The sequence below is a fragment of the Diospyros lotus genome, chromosome 3 (genome assembly GCF_014633365.1).
Source record: "Diospyros lotus cultivar Yz01 chromosome 3, ASM1463336v1, whole genome shotgun sequence".
NCBI lineage: Eukaryota > Viridiplantae > Streptophyta > Magnoliopsida > Ericales > Ebenaceae > Diospyros > Diospyros lotus.
Genome location: NC_068340.1, coordinates 31,898,696 through 31,924,710, shown reverse-complemented (window position 1 = coordinate 31,924,710; position 26,015 = coordinate 31,898,696). Strand labels below are relative to the sequence as shown.

Sequence of the window (26,015 nt, the reverse complement as noted above, 5' to 3'; positions counted from 1 at the left end):
AATTCTCATTGTGTTCATTTTGGCTACCAGGGCAAATGTTTCTTGGTAGTCTATTCCATATGTTTGGATATAACCCTTAGCTATCAACCTAGCCTTGTATCTTTCAAGTGTCCCATCTGCATTATACTTGATTGTAAAGACCCATTTGCACCCAACAGATTTATTCCCTTTTGGTAAATCCACAATTTCCCATGTATTATTCCTCTCAAGAGCTTGCATTTCAATATTTATGGCATTCCTCCATGTTAGAAATTAGGAGCACAATAGGATCGTTCTTGCCAATTCTCACACCCTCAACACACCCGAACTTAATCCAGAACAACAGAAAATATAAATGACGAATTTAAATGAATGTAAAACAGAAATAATCAAACCACAAACCAAACAATAGGCGCAAGATATATCCTATTGTGCTCCTAATTTCTAACAGATGTATTAGAGCCTATCCCTAGGTTCAAGATTAGTCCAAGAATCTTCAAGATTTTCATCTGTTTAAATATCTATCATAGAATAGTGTCATAAATGGCTGCAACTAGGTATGATATTGAGAAGTTCAATGGCCAGAACAATTTTGGCCTTTGGAGGATGAAAATGAGGGAATTACTAGGGAATCTAGGACTAGAAGAGGCTTTAGATGAGGTAGAAACACTGCCTGAAACCTCCATTGGAGAACATAAAAAGGAAAAATCAAAAGAAAAGAATGAAATTGACAAGAAAGCTTTTAACACCTTGATTTTATGTTTAGGGGACAAAGTCTTGAGGGAAGTGGCCAAAATGACCACGGCATCAAACCTTTGGAAAAGATTGGAGACCCTTTACTTGACTAAAACCCTGTCTACTAGGTTATATTTGAAAACCAAATTTTTCTCCTTTAGAATGGATGAAGGTAAGAAACTGTAGGAGCACATAGATGAGTTTAATAAGTTATGTTTGGATCTTGAGAACATAGACATCAATATGATGATGAGGATAAGGTATTAGTCTTATTGCACTCTTTACCAAAGTCATATGAAATCTTTGTTGACATCTTAAAACATGGTAGAGACAAGTTGTCTCTAGATGATGTGACCGTAGTCTTAAGTTCCAAGGAATTACAACATAAGGTTGAAGGAAAGAACTCTATACATGATGCTCTTACAGTTAGGACTGGACCAGAAAACAGGGGCCCTAAATTTAAGGGTAGGTCTAGGTCAAAGTCTAGGAATGACAGGAAAATGATAAGATGCCATCACTGCCATGATGAGAGACATATTAAGAAGAATTGTCCCAAAAGAAAGAGTGAACTCCTAGAGAAAAATCTTGGAATTTCTTCATCTGTGTGTGAGTTTGACTATGATAGTGCAGATGCCCTATAAGTGTATAAATACTAGAAAAGTAGCATAGATTCTAGGTTTAGGGTGGACTCATCATAGGAAATGTTTTTTTTCAAACTATAGTCATAGTAGATGATAAGGTGTTAGTAGGTAATAATCAAGTGTAAAGTATATCCCTGTTTTGAGATAAACCTAATTTCTCTAGGAAAATTAGATAGAAAAGGTGTCTAAGGTTAGGGATGTTAGGAGGAGGGAAAATTTGCAGATGTGAGGGAAATAGGAATCATGTAGATTTGGTAAGATCACTAAAGTAAAAATCTCCAAATCAGACCTTGTATATGTCAAAAGCCCATTAAAGATCAGTTTCTAGGATCTAGGGGGACCTATCTAGGCCTTGTCTCATGGTGGAGCTAGGTGAGATGAACCTAGTGGTGATGGTGTGTCCCTAAAGAATTCCCAAGCGTATATGAGCTTGCTGGAATTAAGTATGAGCTTGCTGGAAATTGCTTCTGGTGTGAAATGTTAGGTGGAGTAGAGTTGTTGGAATAGGTATGCCTAGGTCTCCTAAAGCTAGGGTTCTTACCTATGTAAGAAAACTCTACCAATAGGACATAAAATTAGCTGAGGCTAAGGGCAAGGGATGGAATTTGGAATGTTGTGTAAAGAAGAAGAACAAGGAGAATTCTTTGGAAATGTCCAAAACTAGCCTATGAACCAGGGTATAGCAATAAGGAAATCTGATTTTTTTTGTTTTTTTGGTCATATTCATTGTGTAAGCTTGGGTTGGATTGTGAGAGGGAGGAAGCTAGTATTTAAGATAGCTCTGGCTCTTGCAGTGAGAGTGCATGTGAACAATTGAGGGTTAGAGGGCCATTGAAGAATTAGATAGAAGTTTATATCTCAAACTATGATTAATGGAAATTGAGGGGTTAAATTGTAAATATTTAATGTCTTCTTTAGGGATATCCGCCCACTTTATAAATAGAGTGCTAGGGGGTGTGTGTGGCTATTCTATTCTTTTCTATTGTAATGAGTGCACTGTATTCTCTAAGAGAAAGGCTAGAGTTCTGATTTAGCTTTGTAATCTTGGGAGAAAAGTTGTTGTTTGTACTCGGGAATAGGGGGGAGATCTTGTTGCTGTATTGGTTCGATTTCTTTGGTTTAATAAGACTGCTCGTGGTGCTCTCTGAAGGCTGAATGTAGGTTTCCTCAAAGGGAACTAAACCAGGATAAATCTTGGCGTTTGTGTGGTTTGCTTTATGTTTCATGTTCTTATTTTCATTCTATTTTGATTGCTTAAGTTTTCTGTTTCAATTCCTATTAACACCAAGAGGGTTTGTGAGTGTTGAGAGAGGCCTATATCATCATAGGGTAATTCTGCATAGTCCTAGGTTAACACTCCAATTTTCACAGTTTAAAGCCTCTGATAATGTGGTAGGAATGGATGCTTTGTGTATGTTTGTAAGAAAGCTTCTATGAGAGGGAGAACATATTTTAAAGGATACAAAGTGAGAGAGTGGATATAAGGGATGTTTTGTGCACTCTCTAATTCCTTTCCTTAGTGTTATAGGAAGGTTAATATCAGTCAGTGAATCAACATTAGAAGAAGATGAGTCGATAGATATTACCTCATTTCCAGACATTGGAACTGATGATAAGTGCAACCTTGGTTCGGGTTCTAGATTATTTCTTCTTGATTAAATTTGGAGAAACCGTTTTTCAGTGGCAGTCTCCTCCTTGGCAGTTTGGAGAACAGGTTGCAGAGAGGATTTAGGTTCATGAGCTTGTGAGGTAGAGTCAAATGCAGGTTCAGGCAACAGGTCAAGGGAATGTTCAAATGTAAGTTGTTCAAGTAGAGATTTAGGAGCTGGAGTTGGCTACAAAAAATTAGGAAGGAGCAGTTCATCCTTATCTTCCACACTTGAGATCTCTCTCTGAAGAGAAGGGTGAGTAAAATAGAGTTCACTTTCAACAAAGGTAACATCCGTAGAAACCAAAAATTTCTTAGTCAGAGGATGATAGCATTTGTACCATTTTTGTGTAGAAGAATAGCCCACAAAGACACACTTATGAGCTCTAGGATCCAACTTCCCCCTATGAGGGCTGGGAACATGAACAAATGAAACATACCTGACTACCTTAGGACTAAGTTGATTTGTGGTAGGAAGAGCAGGATAGAAGTGGGAAAAGACTCTTATTGGAGTTTGAAAATGTAACACTCGAGAGGGTAATCGGTTTATGACATGAGTGGTTGTGAGGACAACTTCTCCTCAAAATTGTTTAGGTACATTTTTGTGAAACAACAATGCCCTAGTAGTATCTAGGAGATGGTTGTTCTTTCGTTCTGCAATCCCATTCTGTTGAGGAGTAGAAACACACGAGCATTCATGAATAAAAATAGTGGGAAAGGGTTTGGTTGAAATAATCCCTTACATTGTTTGATTGAAATCATTTGATTTGTGCCCCAAATTGATTGTGGATCATAGAAAAGAAATTGGGAAGAATATCACTCAAATCAGATTTAGATTTAAGAAGAAAGACCCATGTAACCCTTGTGCAATCATCAATGAACGAAACAAACTAGATTACTATGAATCAATTCAAAAGGAGTAAGAAATCTATTATTATTAGCTGGAAAAACAATATATCTATGTTTAGCAAACTCATAGACATTACAATGAAACTCTCTAATATCAAGGTTTTGAAACAACGAAGGGAACATGATTTTAAGAGTAGAAAAAGCAAGATGTCCCAGCCTGTAATGATGCAGCCAAATAGTGTCCTTGGGGGGTATATGTGGTTCTGAAAGAGATGTTAAGGGTTGCTTTCACCTGCCAATAGGTAATTTCTCAGATTTCTCAAGATAGTATAAGCCATCCTGTTCTTTAGCATGTCCAATCATCAGTCTCAAGTCCTTGTCCTGAAACCAACAGCCAGAGGGAAGAAAAAACACACTGCAATTAGTGTCATAGGATAGCTTGGATACGGAGATTAGGTTGGTGGACAGTTTAGGCACATGGAGGGTTGCTAAAAGACATGTTAAGGGTTGCTTTCACCTGCCAACAGGTAATTTATCAGATTTCTCAAGATAGTATAAGCCATCCCATTCCTTAGCATGTCCAATCATCAGTCTCGAGTCCTTGTCTTGAAATCAACAGCAAGAAGGAAGAAAAAACATTATGCAATTAGTGTCATAAGATAGCTTGGATACGGAGATTAGGTTGGTAGACAATTTAGGCACATGGAGGACATTTTTTAGGGTCAAGGAAGGACTGATTTTGATCTCTCCTATTCCAGCTATTGTGATCAAAGAACCATTAGCTGTAGCAATTTTCCGATTGCTAGAATAGGGTGATTATGAGAGAAAAAACTGGGAGAAAGGAGTCATATGGTCTGTGTTTTTGGAGTTAATAATCCATGAGTCTATAAGGGATGTATCAAAAGCATTTAAAGCATGTGAAATTGGGGTTTTACTTGATTGTTGCAGTGAGCATGTAAGAGGATGGTGCCTCAAGGGTACTTAAAAAGCACCGTAACCTTTCAATCTCCTCGTTGAATTCTTTTAGTTCTTGGGACTATTTTTCCTCCTATGTAGTTGCCATATTAACTTACCCCGGGCTCCTATGTTGATGTTGTCCACCTCTATTTCCCCATTCCTTGCTTGGTGGCTTTCCATGTAGCTTCTAGCACATCTCCCTAGTATGCTGTGGTTTCTTGCACAAAGTACACCACATGTTCTCATGGTTGTCATTACCCATGGATTTGAGACTTGTTTTTCTATTTTCTCTTGGCAGTTGGTCATTCTTAAACCCGCGATTTCCTCCTTCTTTGGCCACCATTGCTGAGGTCTCAACTGGTTTGAGGTCCAACGTACCACCCCTCCTGCTTTCCTCATCTATAATAATTGAAATCACTTCATTAAGTGAAGGTCATCATTGTCTAGGATTTGAACTCTCATATGATCATACTCTACATTTTGGCCTGCAAGAAAATTATAGGTGCGATCTTTGTCTATAAAAGCTTTCAAGGTGGCTGCATCATCACTGTTCTTCATCTCAATTACCCAATAGTGATCCATTTCTTGCCATAGTTCCTTTAGGTAATTGACATACTCGGTAACAGTTTTGTTATCTTGCTTTGCTGCAGCTATTTTGGTCTTCAACTTGTAGATCTGGACTGTATCCTTCACCTTCAAGTAGGTTTGTTGGATAAAATCCCAAACCTCTTTTGTTGTTGACAAAAACATGCAGGTATCACTGATTTCGGGAGCCATGAAATTCCACAACCATGCAATGATCATGGAATTTTCTGCATTCCATGCCGCATAGGCTGGATCTCTTTTCTTTGGTCCGGTTCCTATAATATGGTTAATCTTTCTTTTTCTTTTTCCTTTTCCTTTCAAAATGGTTCAAATCAACTGGGACCATTTAAGATAATTCATTCCATCCAGCCGATAGGCTGCATTGATTGGCTGTAGTTCTCCCAACGGTTGAAGCATCATGGGTGCCGGTGTTTCCCTTGTATTGGGGAACTAGCTTCATTAGTGATGGCTGACATCTCTGGTTAATGGGAAGGGCCAAGGGAAGAATGGGAAATAATGTACTATTGCAGCAGTGAAGGCTACTCGTGATGGCTGTAGTATCGGGTAAGGCTGGGCAACAATAAACGTTGCTAGTGATGGGTTGTCAGTAGCAGAAGAAGAGTAGTTGGTGATGAAGGCTTAGAAAGATGAGTCCTAGGGTTTCTTAGGCTTCGATACCATGTGAAAAAGAGAGAAAAACAATGTTGAACAAGATAGAAAAGAGAGCAAATCATTTTTAGGAGTAGAACTCTATGTTAGGTCTAGCCTCATTTCATTGAAATTTATAGTAAGCTATATAATAATTAAGGTTACAATTAATGCCTAAATGATAACTAATTACATCTAATCACATGCTAATTGACAACTAATCCAACAGTGGCAAATCTTTCTTCCTTGATTTATGGCAAATTTTCTTTCCTTGATTTTTCTGCCTTGATTCACAATAGTTACAATTTCTTGAAAACAAGAAATGTTTCATTGGGGGGGGGGGGGGGGGGGGGGGGGGTATGTGTCACGTTCCAAGGGCAATAATTGTAATTTTCCTTTCCTTTCTGTTAGATGCTTGTACTTAGCTATAGAAGCAGTTATGCTTACCGGTTGTATGCTCACACGAGTGCATGGTTGAGGCTGTGAGGCTATAAAATAAGCCACAGCCAGAGGATGGGGATTCATGAATGATAAGACTTGAATCTTTTCCCTCCAATTCTGTCTCTCAAACCTTCTCTTACCGTTCTCTCTCTCTCTCTCTATATATATATGTATATATCTATCTATATATATACATATATCTTTCCCTCCCAATTCCTGCTAATTCCAGAATTTTATCTCAAATATCCTCTGCCAGATCCGAAGATCTGACAATGACCTATCCTTTTCTTTTTCTGGATTTAATAAGTGCTAATCTTTTTTCACTTTTCATGGTCTAAACTAGAGATTGATTTTGGTTTGCGGGAAGTTTTGATAAACAATCATACTGACTTGTAAACCTGACTTTTCACAGCTTTGCAAGAAAACAAATAATAAACTGTTAGTGCCCAGGTATAATGCCGGGGTAAAGTATATTAGTAAGAGGAGCTGATCTGTTCAATCAACTGCAACACTGTCAAAATCCCTCTGCAAATTAAGGTTCTCAGCTGGGACTGCTATTCTGGAAGGAATCTACGAAGCTGTATATGTTTAATGGTTGAGAATATAAAATATTTGATACGCAGATTGTTGCATCATTTTGTGCAAGTTTGTATTAGACAAGAAATGCTAAGGACAGCTTTTGAGATCGTCAAATCTTTATGGTCAAAGAGGCATTGTCATATCTATGTTTCTCGGATGTGAATGTGATAGTTGGACTTGATTAAAACTAAAAAGAAAATTTTATAAAACAGCTAGTATGGTGCAGAATGCTGGGTAGTAAAGTGTTGACATGTGAAAACTATGAGCATAACTGAGATGAGGATTCTAAGTTGATGTTCGGCCATGCAAGAAAAGATAAAATTAGAAATGAGACTTTGTTATAAGTTCAAAGTGGCTTTTACTTAAGATAAGATGTGAGACATGATCAAGATGGTTTGTTCATGTGAGAAGAATACCTATAGAGGCTTATGTGAAGAGAGTGGATTGGATGGAACAAGTATTCAGCCAAAGAGGTAGAGGAAGGTCAAGAAGAACCTTGTTGGAGACACTTAGGTTTGATATTAATTATATGGCCCTTATAGGAGGTAAGGTTATGGATAGAAATGAATGGAAAGTTAGAATTTATGTAGCTGACCCCACACAGTGGGATAAAGGCTTGGTATGCTGTTGTTGAGGGAGGGAGGAATGATTTTGGTCTAACCAAGAGATTGATTTTGAACAATTAATTCCATTTGGTTTTTTGAACAAATTATTTATTAACTGTATTGGTTGATAATTAACTTATGTCAAGATAAAATACTAGGTGGATCCCTTTAAGAAAAGTTCTGGGAGGCGCATATCTCCAAGATGCATATTCCTTGAAGCTTGCTTCATCACCATAGTTGAAGCCACAAGGAGTTTAAAAATTGTAATATTTAATAATATTGTAATTGTTATCCAGTTCATTTTACTGGTTTTAAGACTTGCATTTTTATACTGGTCTCTTGTAACATGGTTTGGACTTCCTACTTTTCCAGTTGTGCTGGTGCTCATCCTTTTTCAAATAAGACTACGTTTATTTTACACTTGCTCTGCTTATTAATGTGGTATTTGTGGTTTTAGGACTCAACCACATATGTATCAATGAAAAGTTTGAGTGAACCTAAACATGGATTCTGGGGAGGTCTAGCTAGAAAAGCCAAAGCCATTATTGACAACGATGATGCAGCCCAAGAATTTGAAACACCAGGAAGAGCAAGACTGCAGAGGTCTGATACAGCAGGAAGGGATCAGGTGAGATCATGATTTGAGAATGCGTTTGAATGATAATAGTGCAGGGTATCATTCTGGAATTTTTTTTTTAAAAAAAAATGACTAATTGGTTCAAAAGCAAAGGGCTGAGAAATTAAGTGTGTAGTGGTATATTGAGAGTAATTATGTTGTACCCTGTGTAATGTGTAGTGATTTATTGAAGTTCCTTTTTTCTCTCACAACAAATTCTATTGATCCATCACTACCTAAAACCTTGGTTCCAGATTAATTAGTGTTGAAATACTTTTAGATATTCTGGTACTTATGATTTGATGCTTTCCATCCACGTGTTTCTTGCAGCCAGACAATTCATATAATTCTCCTGAGAGCTATCCCAAGAAAGAAAATCCTGCATTGCAGAAACGCTTAGACAAAATTACATCTTCACTGAGTTACATTGGTGGCACCATTGGTAATGCCCTTGAGGTAAGGTTCAATTGAAGTTCGAGGATTCTTTTGAGAATTTGTAACATGTTATTGCCTCAAGGATTTGAGGTTGGAACCAAATTAGTCCCTCTTTTAAGTATGAATATGGTATTTTTGGTTTGATCCTTGGAGTAGTATTTAATTTGTCTGTAGGCCTATGTCATGACCCTGAGGGCAATTATGTAATAAAACACGAGGGTGCATTAGATGTTGTACCTAGCAGTTGATGCTTGTATTGATTGTACCTTTCAGTTATGCCTAACTAACTGAGGAACTCGCTTATAAAAGGCATTGTAATAGAGGACGAGAACCATGAATAAGAATTTGGTTCTTTCCCTCTAATTATTTCCCTTTCTTTTCTCTCTCTATTTCTCCCTCCATTTATCTTCTACTGGTAATTTCCAGAATTAGCCACACCTTAGATTGGAGGCGTGACATTCTAGTACTAGAGTTGATGGTCCTCGACGATGTTTTTGTGACGGTGGTTGGAAGTGAGATCGAAATCAAAAGATGGCAGAAGGAACAAGACTTAAGCTGCTGGAGTCAAGGATGGAAACAATTGAGTTCGCGATGACTCAAACGCATGAAGCAATCACACAGAGTTGGGAAGATGTGGCTGCGATTAGGGATGGGATGTGGGAGGACTTGTCCACCTCTTGAGAGAACATGTAGCGAGAATTGGGAAGGAATCGAGAAGCTATGGATCACTTCGGGTAGCGAATCAACAACATGTTCAACATGCTGTCGTCCCTACCACAATTTCGGCTGCCACCGAAATTTTCCCCTAGATCAGCGGCCAATTCAGATTTGGTCGGTCAAGGCATACTTCCTTGTTTGCAAGGATCAGAGGCGGAGGAGTTATAGGACACGAGGTTGGGTGTCCAGGTAAGGGAGACTAACCTGCATACTGGTACCACCACGTCATTGTCGAGGTTGGAGATACCTCTATTTGACGAATCTAGACTGAGGTGGTGGATTTGTCAATGTGAGCGTTTTTTCCAGTTTTATAATGTGGCAAGACCTCGTAGGATCACCTTGGCCACAACCTATCTCAATGATACAACTGATTCCTAGTATCAAGGATGGATTCGATTAAGGAGAATGGAGACTTGTTGGGTTGATTTTGCTAAAGAGCTATGTAGGGGGTTTGGAGAGAAAAATATGGCTGACGTCATTGAAGAGTTTAATAAACTTAGACAGGAGGGGAATGTAATGGAATACCTGGAGAAATTCGAGGAGTTAGGGGCCTTAATGTGAAATGCTCAGCCATCCCTTACTGAGCAATATTTCGTATCAAGCTTCATTAGTGGACTCAAGGATGAGTTGAGGTCCATGGTGACGATGATGATGCCCTCTATCGTTCTACAAGCAGCTGAAAAGGCAAAGTTGCAGGAGCTTACCTTGGAGGTTATCTACAGGAAGAATCGAGTTCAAGGTTTTGGGGTCAGGAGTGAGTGTAGGCCAATAGAAGGGGAATCAACAACCCTTGGCAATCAGGAACCCCACCTTGGAGCTGAGGAGGCAGTTGGGGTTATATTTTAGATTTGGGGAGCGTTATGGCCCCGACCATTAGTGCCGTTGGCAGCTATTGAATATGGAAGGGATGGATAAGGAGAAGGAAGAAGAGGAAAAAGAAGTGAACAATGGGGACATTGTGGAAGATGTTCTAGAGGAGGCCCAAGATGATGAGGGGAGAGAGATTTCCTTTCATGCGCTCAGGGGGGAACCCACTAGAAAGATCATCAAAGTGAGAGGACAAGCTGGGAAGAGGAGGATTGTGGTGTTAATAGACAGTGGCAGCACTCACAGCTTCTTGAATGAAGCCACTACCACGGAGTTAGGATGCAAGCTTACTGCCACCACTCCCCTATTTGTCACAGTGGCTAATGACAACAAGATGTATAGCCACTACAAATGTGTAGGCTTCAAGTGGATGATGCAAGGGAAGGAGTTTTCTATTGATTTGAGAATTTGGAGTTAGGAGGGTGTGATGTGGTCCTTGGGGTGGATTGGATGCGAATGGTGAGCCCTTTAAACTTTGACTTCAACAAATTAGAAGTCACCTTGGAAACAAAAAGGAAGAAGTTAACATTGAGTGGCAATGTGGAAGCAGGGGAATGTAAGGTGATCACGGGCAAGAGGCTATAGAAACTCATGACTAAGGGGAAAGGGCAGATATCGCAGATATTTTCCATCCGTGCTATGGAGGTGGATGAGGAGCCGGGAAGCCCTATTACCAATGATCCCTTTGCTAGGGTAACCTACCCTACTGCCCTACACTCACTATTGGAATTCCAAGACTTATTTGCGGAACCCTAGACCTTACCCCCATACAGACCCTATAACCACTCCATTACTTTGAAACCCAATTCAGAATTGGTTAACATCCATGCCTACCATTACCCACTTATTCAAAAGACTAAAATCAAAAAACAAGTTAAAAGCATGCTCAATGCTTCCATTATCCAGCCTAGCCAAAGTCCCTTTACATCCCTCGTCCTTATAGTTAAAAATGAGGGCGGAACTTGGCACTTTTGCATGGATTACAAACATCTAAATGGCCTTACTATGAAAAAAAATTTCCCCATACCCTTGATTGAGGACCTTCTAGATGAACTTTAGGGGGGCTGCAATATTCTCCAAGCTTGACCTCCCTGCAGGGTATCATCAGATCAGGATGAACCTTGCAAACATTCCAAAGACCGCCTTCATAACACACCAAGGCCTATATGAGTTTAAGGTGATGTCATTTGAACTCACCAATGCCCCAACCACTTTCCAGGCCTTGATAAACCACTTGTTTGCCCCCCACCTAAGGAAATTCATACTCGTCTTCTTTGATGATATCTTGGTTTACAGCCCTAACCTGAAACAACACCTATCCCACCTTAAACCACCTTTGAAATCCTTAAAGCCAACCAACTCTATGTGAAGCTGTCCAAATGTACCTTTGCAAGGGAAGAGGTGGAGTATTTAGGGCATATAGTTTCGGAGAAGGGGGTCAGCACGAATCCAAGAAAAAATTACAGCCATCCTGGAATGGTCCAAGGCCTACTGCAATCAAAGAGTTAAGGGGATTCTTAGGGCTGACGGGGTACTACCAGAGATTCATAAAGCACCATGGGATAATCAGTAAACCATTGACCGAGCTACTTAAGAAGGGTAATTTTAATTGGAATTTGGAATCCCCAAGCAAAGGTTGCATTCCTCACACTTAAAAAGGGCAATGACAGAAGCATCGGTCTTGGCCCTACTGGATTTCTCTAAGCTCTTTGTGATCGAGACAGATGCATGTAACAGTGGAGTGGGGGCAATATTAGTACAAGAAGGAAGGCTTATAGCCTACATCAATCAAGCATTGGCTGCAAGGCACCTGGGCACGAGTGTCTATGAGTAGTTGCTGGCTATGATTGTGGCTATAGATAAGTGGAGACACTACTTGGAGGGTACCCAATTCGTCATAAAAACAGACCATGGGAGCTTAAGGCATCTGTTGCAGTAAAGGCTCCACACCCAGCTACAGAGGAAAGGGGTGCCCAAGCTGTTAGGCCTTGATTATAAAATTCAGTACATGAAGGGCAAAGAAAACGTAGTGGCAGATGCCCTGTCGCGAAGAGAAGAAGAAGGGGTTTGTCAGGCAATCACGACAGTGGTACCTGATTGGGTGAGGGACCTAACTGGTAGCTATGACAAGGCAAAGTCGACTAAAGCCCTGCATGCCCAATTGACAATCAGAGCCACCAATGCTTGGTGGTACTCACTCTCCAACGGCATGATCAGATTCAAAGGGAGATTGATGGTGGGGGATGATAAGGAGCTGAGAACTAAGGTATTTCAGGTGCTTCACAGCTCCCATCTAGGGGGCTACTCGGGCTTTAGAGCAATCGACAATTGTTTCAATGGCCAGGACTTAAAAAAGATGTGATGGAGTTTGTGACGGCTTGAATGACTTGCCAAAGATCCAAGCAAGAGCAAGTGGCATTTCTGGGACTAAGGGCGGGCACGGTCTGATTTGGGAAGTTTAGGGGAGATTCAATATGCCAAACTATATGTGCGGTTTAGTGTTAAACCAAATCGCGCGGTCTGGTTTAGTGTGTGGAAACTGCACCAGACCGCACCGCATTTTATGGTGCAATCTGGTGTCGTTTTCGTGGTTTGGTGCTTCCTCTACTGCTTCCTTTTCACGGTTTTAGAGGCCGTGATCGTCAACATCACCTAACAAAATTATCAAATTACATGAGAATTGAATAAATGCAAGATCAAATCACCTAAGAATTGAATTAACCAAGGCTGCCACAACTGGCCAAAGTCGGCCCCAAGCACATTGGACGAGCCTATGAACCATCTGGGCCTTGCCAACCTAGGCCAACCCTAAAAACAACCTATACCACCACAACCGCCGCCACCAGCGGCCATCGACAACTACTGTCGGTCGGATATTCCTATGATTAGAGCCCACCATTAGAAACGCCAAGTCAAGGGGTTTAATATATTCAAAAATGGGCCAAATCTAACGATTGGATTTTCATAGATCTAGTTTTTAATTTTCGGCCAAAACGGAAAAACACTGCCAATTGGCGCCAACCACCGTGGCCAACGATCAGAGGCAACCCCCCGATGCCCTTACCCCCATTGACTAACATACCCAAATATCAATAAGATCCAACGGCTGGATATTCGTAGATCTAACCTTAAACTTTCGGCGAAACCCAAACCACCCATATATATATATCATGGATCTATGCTAAAATAAAGCTGATAAAACTAAAAGACTTACCTTCTTGTAGATCAGGGCTGGTGAAATGAAAATCCGATTGAATTTAAGATCAGACGGTTGGATTTCGCAAAATTAATGATTTACAACAGTGCTCTTGGAGGAGAGAGAGAGTGAGAGAGATTGTAACGGGAAGAATAAGAAAAGGGGAAGAAGGGAGCTGGGAGCCCTAAGGTTGGGCCTTACATTTAGGCATTTATATATTTTTTAATTTTTTTATTAATACGCTACTCGGTCAGTTTGGTTTTTAACCAAATCAAGAAATCCCTAAACAGTGCGGTTTGGGGATTTCTTAAACCGTGTTGAACCACTCCTCCCAAAAAATCGCATGGTGCGGTCAATTTCCTCAATTTACTAGTTTTTTTACCCACCCCTATCCGGGACTGCTACAACCATTGGCCATCCTTGAACAAGTTTGGGAGGAAATCTCAATGGACTTTATAGAAGGGCTCCCAAAATCTGAAGACAAGGATGTCATTATGGTAGTGGTTGATAGGGTGACGAAGTTTTGCTCACTTCATCAGCCTCACACACCCCTATTTTGCCCCAGAGGTTGCTCTGGTATTTCTAGATGCGGTAGCCAAGATACATGGAATTCCTAAGTCCATTGTATCAGACCGAGATAAAGGTATTCACGAGTCACTTTTGATAAGAATTGTTCATGAGCCTAGGGGTGGGGCTACACATGTCAACCATGGATCACCTCCAAACCGACAGACAAACTGAAAGGGACAACCATTGCCTGGAGTCCTATTTGAGGTGTATGTGCTTTGCAAAACCCAAGAGCTGGGGTAGATGCCTCTCCTTGTGAATTTGAATAGAACAAGATAAAGATGAAAATCAGACAGAGAGAAAGAAATCGAATCAGAAAATTGTCTGAAAATAAATGCCTCGATCAATACCATTAACAATAGGAGAACCACCTATTTATATAGCTGGAACAGCTTCCTAATAACCATATAAACATAACAACACTAACAAATTCAAGTAGCAGCTATTATTAAAAGAAGACAACAAACTAAACAGTAACTCAAGACTTCAGTGAGTTTTAATTCCTTCAACATTCTCCCTCAATGTAGACTTCTTGATAGGTGTAGAATTCAACTGCTTGGCCTCTTTTGAACTTGATTCTGCTGATATAGATGCATGAACAGGAGACCACTGAAGTCCAAGTTTATTGCATAGAAAAGAAAATCTATCTCTCGGCAACCCTTTTGTGAAAATGTTTGCTACTTGATGCATAGTAGGAACATATCTAATCTCAACATCCCTATTTTCCACATTTTCACGAACAAAATGAACATCTATCTCAATATGCTTTGTGCGAGAGTGGAAAACTGGATTTTTTGCTATGCTCTTAGCTGCTAGATTATCACACTATAAGATTGGAACATGTGACAAAGAATATCCTAACTCAGTGAAGAGTGATCTTAACCACATAATTTCTGTTACACCTTGTGCCATAGCTCGATACTTAGCTTTTCCTACTGAGCGAGCAACAACAGATTGCTTCCTTGAGCTCCAAACCAACAAGTTGGAACCGAGAAACACACAAATACCACTTGTAGACTTCCTTGTGACCTTGCAGCTAGCATGGTTTGCATCGGTGTAAACTATCAAGGCTAAATCAGATGTATTAGGTGTAAACAACAATTCTAAGCCAACAGTGCCTTTCAAATACCAAAGTAATCTTTTACAGGCTGTCCAATGTTTTATTTTAGGAGTAGAAAGAAACTGGCTCAGCTTATTCACCACAAATGAAATGTTTGGCCGGGTGTAGGTCAAGTATTGAAGTGAACCTATGATGGCTCTATATAGAGATGGGTTTGAAAAATCATCACCTTCATCAGTAAAGGAAATCCCCAAGTTAATTGGTGTATCACACGGCTTGCAATCCTGCATATCAGCTTTATGCAATAAATCAATCGTATACTTAGATTGAGTAAGGTAAATGCTAGTCTTGTCCCAAAATGCTTCAAACCCTAGGAAGTAATTAACTGAACCTAAGGTTTTGAGTTCAAAATATGTATCCAAATCATGTATTTGAAGAATCAGAACCGGTGATGAGAATATCGTCTGCATACACCAAAAGAAACAACACAGTCTTAGGAGTTCGTTTAATAAACAATGATGTATCTGAAATTGACCGAATAAAACCCCAACTTTGTAAAGCTTGGCGTAGCTTGGTCTACCAAGCTCTTGGAGCTTGTTTGAGCCTATAAAAGGACTTTTTAAGTTTACAAACATAAGAAGGAAACTGAGAATCAGTAAAACCTTCCGGTTGTGCCATATATACATCTTCAATTAAATCTCCATTCAAGAAGGCATTGTTTATATCAACTTGCTGTATATCCCAGCCAAACTTTACAGCTAACGAAAATAGAACTCGTATTGTTGGAGCCTTGACAACAGGGCTAAATGTCTCTCTATAATCTATACTGGGTGTTTGTAAGAAACCCTTAGCCATCAAACGAGCCTTATGTTTTAGAATAGACTTATTAGATTTATAATCAGATTTATACTTGACCCGAAACACCCATTTACACCCAATAAGATTCATATCTGAGGAGAAGGGAACCAAATCCCAAGTATGATTAGATTGTAATGCAGAAAATTCTGCATGTATAGCCTTAGCCCAGTGAGGATCTAAGAGAGCATCATGGACTGAACTAGGTTCTAGGGTAGTGAACAATGCATGAGGAGAAGTAGCCAAAGACAGTTTGGCTTGAGATCGAGTAAGAATAGGATGAATTGATGGTGCTGGTGGCAATTTATACTTAGGGACACGAATTGATGGAGAAGGTGGAGAAGATGAAGAATGTCTAGAAGAAGATTAGGAAGAATGATGAGACATAGCTGGATTCTCCAAAGGCATTAGAGAAGTATTTACTGAGCTATCACTACTAATGTGTGATAAGGAGGAAACAGACTGTTGTACACGAGGAACACTTGAAGAAAATGAGGGAAGATAATGAAAAATATCAATTGAAGAGGGTCCAGGAGGGTGAGCCACAGAGACTGGATGTCCAGAAGATTGAAACAAATTCGGATAGGGATATTCATTGGGATTAAATTGAACATGCCTTGAAACATACACTCTTCCTAAAGGATGTAAGCATTTATACCCAGCTTGATCATGGCTATACCCAATGAAAACACACTTAGCAGAATGGAAATCAAACTTATGCTGGTTATAAGGTCTAAGATAGGGAAAACAAGTGCATCCAAAAGGTTGAAGAGCAAAATAGTTAGGCTGTTTATGGTGGAGCAGCTCGAATGGGCTGGAGAAATTGAGAACAGATGAAGGTAGAATATTAATGAGATAAACAGCTATGTGAAAAGCTTCAACCCAAAAGGATAATGGCATTCGAGCATGAGCTAGCAAGGTTAATCCCATTTCAGCAATATGCCGATGTTTTCTCTCAACTACATCATTTTGTTGGTGTGGGACATGAAAAACGAGGTTGAATGCCACAAGTACAAAGGTAGGGTAGAAAGGCCTTAAACTCACCCCCATTATCAGTTTGTAAGGCTTTCAACTTTAAACTATACTGTAATTCAGCTAGCTTGTGAAAGGTTACTAAGGTTTGAAGAGCATCAGATTTCAGTTTTAAAGGATAAAACCATAAGTAGCGTGTGTAAGCATCAACAAAAACAATATAGTAACAATAACCCTCAATGGAAGTAACAGGTGCTGGACCCCAAACATTTGAATAAACTAATTCAAGAGGGTTTTTAGCTGTAATTGGACAGTTGGAAAATGATAGTTGATGGAATTTTTCAATTTTACAAGAATCACAAAAATGAAAAAGCAGACTTTGGACAAGAAACTTGAACTTTATTCAACACGTGTTAGTACATGATAGGCAAGGTGCCCTAATTTGGCATGCCACTGTTATCCTACACAATCTGAACCAAATTTACATTCGAACACAGATCTAGACTAATCAGATTCTGTTGACATTTATTGGAAACAAACAGAACAATGTTTGAGGTCTAAAAACAACGTTCGGCAACAAGTCTTGAGGTCTCAAAAGAATTGTTGGTCTGAGATGATTTAGTCACTGCAGAATCAAAAGCTGACACCAACTGATATAAACCATCTCTAAGGGTTCCTCGGAGTTACACCAGCCCGGAGTACTTGTCCTTAATCAAACAAGAAGTAGAGTCAAACTCAGCAACTACATTGTTATCTCTTGTAAGCTGTGAAACACTTAGAAGTCTCTTCCTCATATGAGGAACATATAAAACATTAGGCAACGAAAGAACAGATTTAGGACAAGACTGTGTATGTAAATGACCAACACCACATGAGAAATCTGTAAAGCCTTACCATCATCAACAATGACCTTATCAGTGGCTTGATAAGGAGATGATAGCGATAAGTTGTTGAGACTAGTGGTAATATGATTTGTTGCACCAGAATCAACAAACCAAGGAGAATCAGCACGATGAGAGAATTGAGAATAGGTATCCATTGATTGAGACGGATAATTATAAGGAGAGGTAGAACCTAGATAAGCCATAAACACTTCATTAGACTCACTAGGATTGGCTAAGTATGCATGTGGTTCTGTTGGAGCTTGAAAATCTCCTCCTTGGCCAAACTGACCAGAGCCTTGAAATTGACCAGAACCTCACTGAAAATTTCTATCAAAGCGATGGCAACACTTGTCCACAAAGTGACCAGGTTTGCCACATAACTGACAATAAATTCTCTTGCCACCAGATCGACCTCTACCTCGACCACCTCTATTCACATAGCCTCCTCCGCGAGACATATTTCCTCTTCTAGTTCCTCCTCTATTGTTATTAAGTGATTCACTACCCGATCGAGAACCATAGGTTGCAACATTGGCATGGACAGCATAATCAAAATTCACAAACGAGGAATCAACTGAATTTTTAGAGGCTAAGCATTGTTCATGAATAAGAAGAAGATATTGCACCTTTTCGAAATTGATCTCATCCATCTGATAAGTCATCAAGCTTATTACTGTGTCATAGTCATGATCTAGACTACTCAAAATAGACAACAGTAAATCCTTGCCACCTAGGGGTTCACCAATTGCAGCTAAGGCATGTGCAATGGTCTTAATACGCAGAATATAGTCATTAACCGACAAAGAGTTCTTCTTAACTTACCTCAATTGTTGTTTTAATTGAAACGACTTTGCAATGGTTTGCTGCGAGTACAAAGTTTCTTGTGAAGACCATACCTCCTTTGAAGTTTCACAATGTATAACTTGAGTGAGAACTTCCTTATCCATCGTCGAGAATAACTAGCCAAGTAGCAGCTGGTCAAAACGAACCCATGTCATGTATGCAGGATTCAAAATCATCGGATCTAAACCTTCCGTATTAGGATTTTTATTCAGAATATACTTTGAAGGAGTTTGAGATTCATTTATGAACAAAAGAAGATCGAAGGCTTGAATAGTAGCTAGAACTTGTGCTTTCCAAAACAAGTAGTTATCAGTGTTGAGTTTAATAGGAACGAAACTTAAAGATTTCTTAACAGGCGGAAAATCAATTTCCGAATCAGAGGAACAGTTTGATTGAGGTAGAGATGAGGCACTAGAATCGTTAGCAGCAGCTATAGACATTTGTCGTGGCTCTGATATCATGTGAATTTGAATAGAACAAGATAAAGATGAAAATCAGACAGAGAAAGAAATCGAATCAGAAAACTGTCTGAAAATAAATGCCTCGATCAATACCATTAACAATAGGATAACCACCTATTTATACAGCTGGAACAGCTTCCTAATAACCGTATAAACATAACTACACTAACAAATACAAGTAGCAACTATTATTAAAAGAAGACAACAAACTAAACAGTAACTCAAGATTTCAGTGAGCTTTAATTCCTTCAACACTCCCTAGCACAGTGGTGGCATAACACGAGCTACCACAACTCCATCAAGAAGGCCCCCTCTTTGAGGCATTGTTTGGGTATAAGACTCCTACACTTCTGACAGTGATGGACCATCCAGAGGCACAAACAATGGCAAGGGAGTATCTAAGAAGCAGGCAGGAGATACTCACTTTGCTAAAGAGGGAGCTTACTACAGCAAGAAGCAGAATGAAGCAAATTGTAGACCGTAAGAGGAGTGACTGGAGCTTCAATGTAGGTGACCGGGTGTTTCTGAAAGTGAAGAGATTCCTGCAACACTCTTTCTCTACAACACCACCATCCAAACTAAGTCCAAAATACTTTGGACCCTTTCCCATAATGAAAAAGGTGGGAAGCGTGGCCTGCAAGCTCCAATTGTTGGAGAGAGTGGAGATCCACCCAATGTTTCACGTGTCCCTGAAGAAATTGTTGGAATCTATTGCTATTGTGAGCACTGACTTGCCGCCAGTGGATGAAGATGTGGAAGTTGAGGTGGAACCCCAAGCTATTTGGTACAGAAGGGTAATTCATCAAGGAAAATTAACCCTCATTCAAGTGTTGGTGCAGTGGTTGCACTTGCAGCCAGAGAATGCCATGTGGGAATACCTTTTACAGTTGTTGAAGAAATTTCCCCAACCTGCTCAACTACTTATCTTCCTTGGGACAAGGAAGACTTTTAGGAAGGGGGGGGGGGGGGGGGGGTTTCAATGTCACGAACCTGAGGGCAATTATGTAATAAAACATGGGGGTGCATTAGATGTTGTACCTAGCGGTTGACGCTTATATTGATTGTAACTTTCGGTTACGCCTAATTAACCGAGGGACTTGCCTGTAAAAGGCATTATTATAGAGGGCAGGAACTATGAATGAGAATTTGGTTATTTCCCTCCAATTCTTTCCCTCTCTTTTCTCTCTCAAATTCTCCCTCCATTTCTCTTCTGTTCATAATTTTCGGAATTAGCCACACCTCAGATTGGAGGCGTGACAGCCTAATATTTAGTATTAGTTATAGACAAAAGATGTTCTGATCATAAACCATTGGGGTACTAATTAGTTCAAAAGCAAAGAGCAGGCAGAAAAGAAATGAGGTCACTTTGATGGATTCAAATTGCTGTTTACCTATGGTTTTCCTCCTTAACTACCAACTTGATTTCTGTGGCAACTGCCACAGCTGCAACCACCGGAATAACACACTATTCTTGGTAGCACCATCAGGAGTAGTCCTGTCCTGCTTGCCCGCCCCTACCATCTTCGGTTGGACACAAATATATGCATGGAATCCAAAATGCATACTCATGCAAACTCAGTTATTAGCTACTTATCTCATTGTGCTGCCATATTTCTATCTATTAAATCTATTGATAATTGTGTCATTTTGAGTTGAAAACTAACATAGTAAGGTTACTTTTTTCTTTAGCAATGATTTTCCCTTTCTGTTATCAGGAGGGTCTTAATATCGTGGAGAACCGGACTTCAGAGATCATTCAAGAAACCCGCAAGCTACAAATGAGGAAAAAAGATAGCCGTTCTGACAAGCAGAATCAGATGTTGAGTGTTGGTAGTACACAGCAACAACCCCTACTGCAGGCCCGTACACAAACCCTGATGCATACGGATCTAGAAACCCAACTGAAGGCATCCCGCGACGTAAGGTGGCTTACTGTATATCACTGGTTTAAATAACGAAGCATCTTGGATGCATCGCTGCTACCTCTTTCATATTTTTTGTTCCAATACTATAACTAAACAGATGGTTTTTTTATTTTATTTTATTATTATTTTTTATTATTTTTTTTTTTTTGGGGGGGGGGGGGGGGGGGGTTGTTAACACTTGTATTAGTAAAAAGGGGTGTGCCTAGTGCACAAGAGTTCCAGCTTTGCAAGAGATGGGGGTGGATCATTTTTATACCCAACCTCACCCTTGCAAGAGATGGGGGAGGATCATTTTTATACTCAACCTCACCCTTGCTTTGCAAATTAGACTGTATTGACAACTCAAATCTGTGTCCTTTCAATCGCATAGAAGCAACCTTACACATGTATTAGTAACCCTGTTAAATCTCCCCACTCCTGTGGGCTAAAAAATTTATCCTACCATGATGCAACAAGTACCTAGTGAAGTGGCCTTTGTGCCACATGGGAGATGCACTGCCCAGGAAAAAACTGACATGCTAAGCCCAGTGCTTTTCTAAATTCACTCATATGTATACCATAGAGCTCCTTCCATCCTCTGGATTCTAGCAAAAATCTATCTTCTGCCCTATGTTAAATGGGTATGCTTTGTTACTGCAATATTATGCTGCTTGTAGTTTGAAATGATTGCAAGTATTCACCTTTGGATTCCCATTTACTTACCTGTTGATAATATGCCAGTTATTTAACTTATTTCCTATGATGCTTTTATTTCCATTTTTTTATGTGGCAAGTTGTTTCTAAGTTTCTTGCTTTCATATTTTGTTTCTGTTTATGTTATTGTTGCTACTGTCAGTTATATGCTACAATTGAGGTTGAGATGGGAATCCTATTAGCATGTGCACTTGAAAAGTCTTCCCTTACATTAGCCTGTACAGTTTTTCCTGTTAAGTCCCTCACCAAAGTATAGGTTCCCTTGCATCAATGTTATTCTGTTAATGTGCTAGATTTTCTAAAGAAATAATTTGATGATGATGAGGAGGACCTGAACTTAAAGAAGTGGAATTGGGAACAGATTAAGAATCGTCTAGAGAATTTATTTGCTTAATTATTAAATGATTCCTAATCCTTATGCTGTTCAAATAATGTTTAAGCATTTTTGCCTTGATGAGATGCATGATATGCACATTGTGGTTGACATCCCAGGTTGCCAATGCAATGGCTGCCAAAGCAAAGCTTCTTCTTCGTGAGTTGAAGACAGTCAAAGCAGACCTAGCTTTTGCAAAGGCACGTTGCTCTCAGCTGGAAGAAGAAAACAGAGTCCTTAGAGAGAGTCGTGAGAAGGGGGTTAATCTGGAAGATGATGATTTGGTATTCTTTTTTATTATCCTACTGAAGGCTTTGCCCTTCCACTTTTTTTCCTTGCATTCTTATCTTTTTCTTGAATTCACTGAGCTGTTCATGCCTCACTTCCGGATGCTAATACTATTAATTTTTACCTCTTGACCATTAATCTTAGAACTCGTACCTATGCAATAGAATGATCTTCATTAGATAATTAATGAGCTAGAATCTACATAATCGTCTCCACTTAGTGGATTAAGACTTGGTGGTGGTTGTGTACAATGAATCAATGATCTTTTATGTTAGTGATATATGTAATACTGAGGTCAAAATGGATTTATTTTCTGTTGTAAAAATTCAGATATTTCCTTTTTATTTTTCCTGTTTTAGACAGCAGTTACTGCCTTCTACTTATTCTTATGGTATCATGTATAGAAAGTCATGGTAATGATAGAAAAGGAAAAATAAGATGCCGAATCAATAAAATCAATCCTTTTAAAATTGCCTTATCCTGATGCGTATATTTGCACGACAGGTACGGCTCCAGCTTGAGACACTCCTGGCAGAGAAAGCTCGGTTGGCGCAAGAAAATTCGGTTTTTGCACGGGAGAACCGCTTTTTAAGGGAGATTGTTGAATACCACCAGCTAACCATGCAGGATGTTGTATATTTGGATGAGGGCAGTGAAGAGGTAACTGAAGTTTACCCCATCAAGGTACCTCTGGTGAGCAATATGCAACCTGTTGGCACAACAGAAAATTCATCACCATCCTCCTTTTCAGTTCTTGAGGCTTCTTCCGATGCCAGAAGTCCGCAAGGGATGCAGGAAATTTCACCTCGCCCAAAGCCATCGCAGGAGTTTGCAGTGGCTTCCCAAATTGTTACCCCCTTGGGCTCAGCTCACGGAGGAAGATAATGAGACACTCAGATCCTGCATGAAGGATGCTCCTCCCTTTATTATCCTTCTTGCCAAACGAAGGTTTGAATTTGTATCAATAATTTTTTTTTTTTATTGTTGTTGTCATTGTAGTATAAATTTGTTTTCTTTTCAACTTTTTGATATTTATTGCTGTTTTCTGTCTTTGCTTGATCAATATATACGTATATCTATTTTACTTCTACTTGTAGTAAGTTACTTGGACCATTGCCATGTTAAGAGAATATTATTATGATTGTTATTTCTGAAATCTAAAGATGTAAAACTTTGTTCAATTTGCCTTCGCGTTCTTGCTTCGTAACAGACCTAATTATGGATAAATTTTATAAATTATCCGCTTGTTTAAATTGTATCAATCATTCCTGTAATTTTTAAAATGGCACACATCTCTCTTAACTATAAAAAAACTTTAAAAACTAATTATTTTACCCTTGTATTTAAATTATTCCTGTCTCCCCTCTCTCGTTCTCTCTCTCATCTCTAGTTAACTTTAATGGGCTATCACACTATTGTCTCTTTCTTTCTCCTCCCCTGCCCTTCCTCTTTCTTTCCTCTCCTCTCCTCCTCTCGTTCGCTAGGAAATTGGGTTTCCGAAAGGGAACAACATGGTTTAATTGATTGAGAAACCATCTGGTTTGAGACAATCAGAAACCATCTAGTTCGATGGATCGAGTAGCCATCTAGTTCAAGACAATTGGAGACCACCTGGTTTAATTGATCGAACCATTTGAGTTTTTTTTTTATCGAAATCAAGATGTAAACTAGAGGCAACAATGATGAGGATGCATGACTAGGGTTGAGTCATAGTGAATTGTAGCAATTTGCAATTTGAAGGTGCCTCGAGTCTTGCCACAACAGGTTAGTTTGGGATCTGGAGGTGCTTGGTAGATTTGCAATGACTAACAGTGACGTAGATTTCTAAGAGGAAAATGCTATTTTGCCCAAATGTGGTTGGTGCACGAGATGACCAAAGGTGTCAAAATGATAAAATTGCCTTTCTTAGGAAAAATGCCTTCGCTCCCCTTCTATGGCTGTTTTCTCTCTCTCTTCTTCATAGCTATTTTGTCTCGCGCTGATTGTCGTTGCATCTTTACTGCCTTGTCGCTGTCACTTCATTGTTGCATCCTTGCCGCTCATCACTGTAGCCTTATGATGAAGCCCAATCGCTTCATCCGGGATGAAGTCGGAACGGGCAGTATGAAATTCGATTTATATTCGAACAACGTAGCAAAGCCCTTTGTAAGATGACTATACCCAACTAATTTGCACATACCATTCTTTTCCTCTGAATTGATCACTCGGTTGCATTTATGCATGGTTTATGATTTCATGTTGCTGGGTCCCGTGACAATCTTAGCTGGCTACTGCTTCGGAGTTACTGTATGTCCGTGGTCCTCATGTGGATATATAAAGCATACCATTTGAATAATATAAGAGTGGCGTTTTTAAAAGGGTGGTTTTTAACAAGTTAGTTAACAGTTACAAAAATTGTTGTATTATTTTATGACATTTCTGTATGAAAATTTTATTTATTTTATGCTATACCCTACTGATTGAATTCCAACCCTTAAGACAGTAATGGTTTGATTTTTTTGAAAGAAAAAAAAATTGAGATGTTTTAGTTTTATATCGTTAAAAATACTTATTTTTCTCATAAATATAATTTTTTTCCTGAAATCGATGAGTCTTGTTTTTAGTTTAAACTGTTTTTGGTTTAATGGTGATTTAGCTTTCACAATATCACACTCTTTTGAGTGTGGGATGGAAAGGCAATTTGCTGTTTTGCACTACAAAAAAATTAGAAAGTTAATCCGGAAGAGATTTTACTTCTGATTCTATTCAAACTATAACATTGGTAGTGTTATTTATTATCATTAAATGTTATCATTCAAGTTTATTGAGGAAATGCTCGATGAAATTTGAGTTTTTTTTCTTGTTTTTTTATGTTTTTTTTAATTTAATTTTTATTTTTGTTAAAAAATAAAAACTGAAATGTATTTCCAGATAACTTCATTTTTTTAATTTTTTTTTTAAAAGAACATATTATTTGATACAAATTATGTTCATCTTATATAGCCATAGGAAATACAATGATTCAATTAATAGGAACAAAAATATCACTATCTTTTTGGCCCCTTTTCCCCTTCCTTTTCGGTTGTAAACCAAACGGGACCTAAAAGATCAAGCTGTCTCTCCCTTCAATAATCCATTATATAATAATATGAGATTCGAGTCTTTAATGGCTCCTGGGATTTCTTTGTCAGTTGCTTTCTTCCATTCTCTGTAGCTGTGAAATGATTTCTTCATTATTAAGTGTGTCAGAAATTATACAAACAGAGGGGGTGTGGAAGTAGTAAATTTTGCTGTCTGGTCCCAAAAGATAGCTGTCTAGTTGGTTGCAGCGTTGGAAGTTGCAGAAATCCTTGTCCTCTTTTACCACAAATTACCAGTGATTAATGGCATTAATTACATCTGTTGGCCCCTTGACTTGTCTTCTTGCACTTCTTCTAGCTTGCAAGGCGTTGCTTTCTTTTCCCTCCATTAATGCTATTCATATCAAATTTTTATACCATAATTCAATGATAATATATTCTAGTAATTATAATCACATTTAGTAATTAAATGAGCCATCAGGTAGAATGATGGCTCATTTAACACCTGATATTTGAAAGGGAAATAATATTGTACGG

At 39.1% G+C, this 26,015-nt stretch overlaps 1 protein-coding gene across 1 annotated transcript in view; it reads left to right on the top strand.

Moving 5' to 3' along the window:
• Positions 1-23,600, top strand: part of LOC127797706 (uncharacterized) — a 36,616-nt gene extending 13,016 nt beyond the window's left edge. Inside the window, exons 2-6 of the mRNA XM_052330817.1 lie at positions 8,125-8,295; positions 8,614-8,739; positions 20,856-21,059; positions 22,251-22,415; positions 22,924-23,600. Of these exons, the coding sequence (XP_052186777.1) occupies positions 8,125-8,295; positions 8,614-8,739; positions 20,856-21,059; positions 22,251-22,415; positions 22,924-23,304 (1,047 nt within the window). The 3' untranslated portion in view covers positions 23,305-23,600. The remainder of the gene's footprint in view (positions 1-8,124; positions 8,296-8,613; positions 8,740-20,855; positions 21,060-22,250; positions 22,416-22,923) is intronic.
• The last annotated feature ends 2,415 nt before the right edge of the window (positions 23,601-26,015 follow it).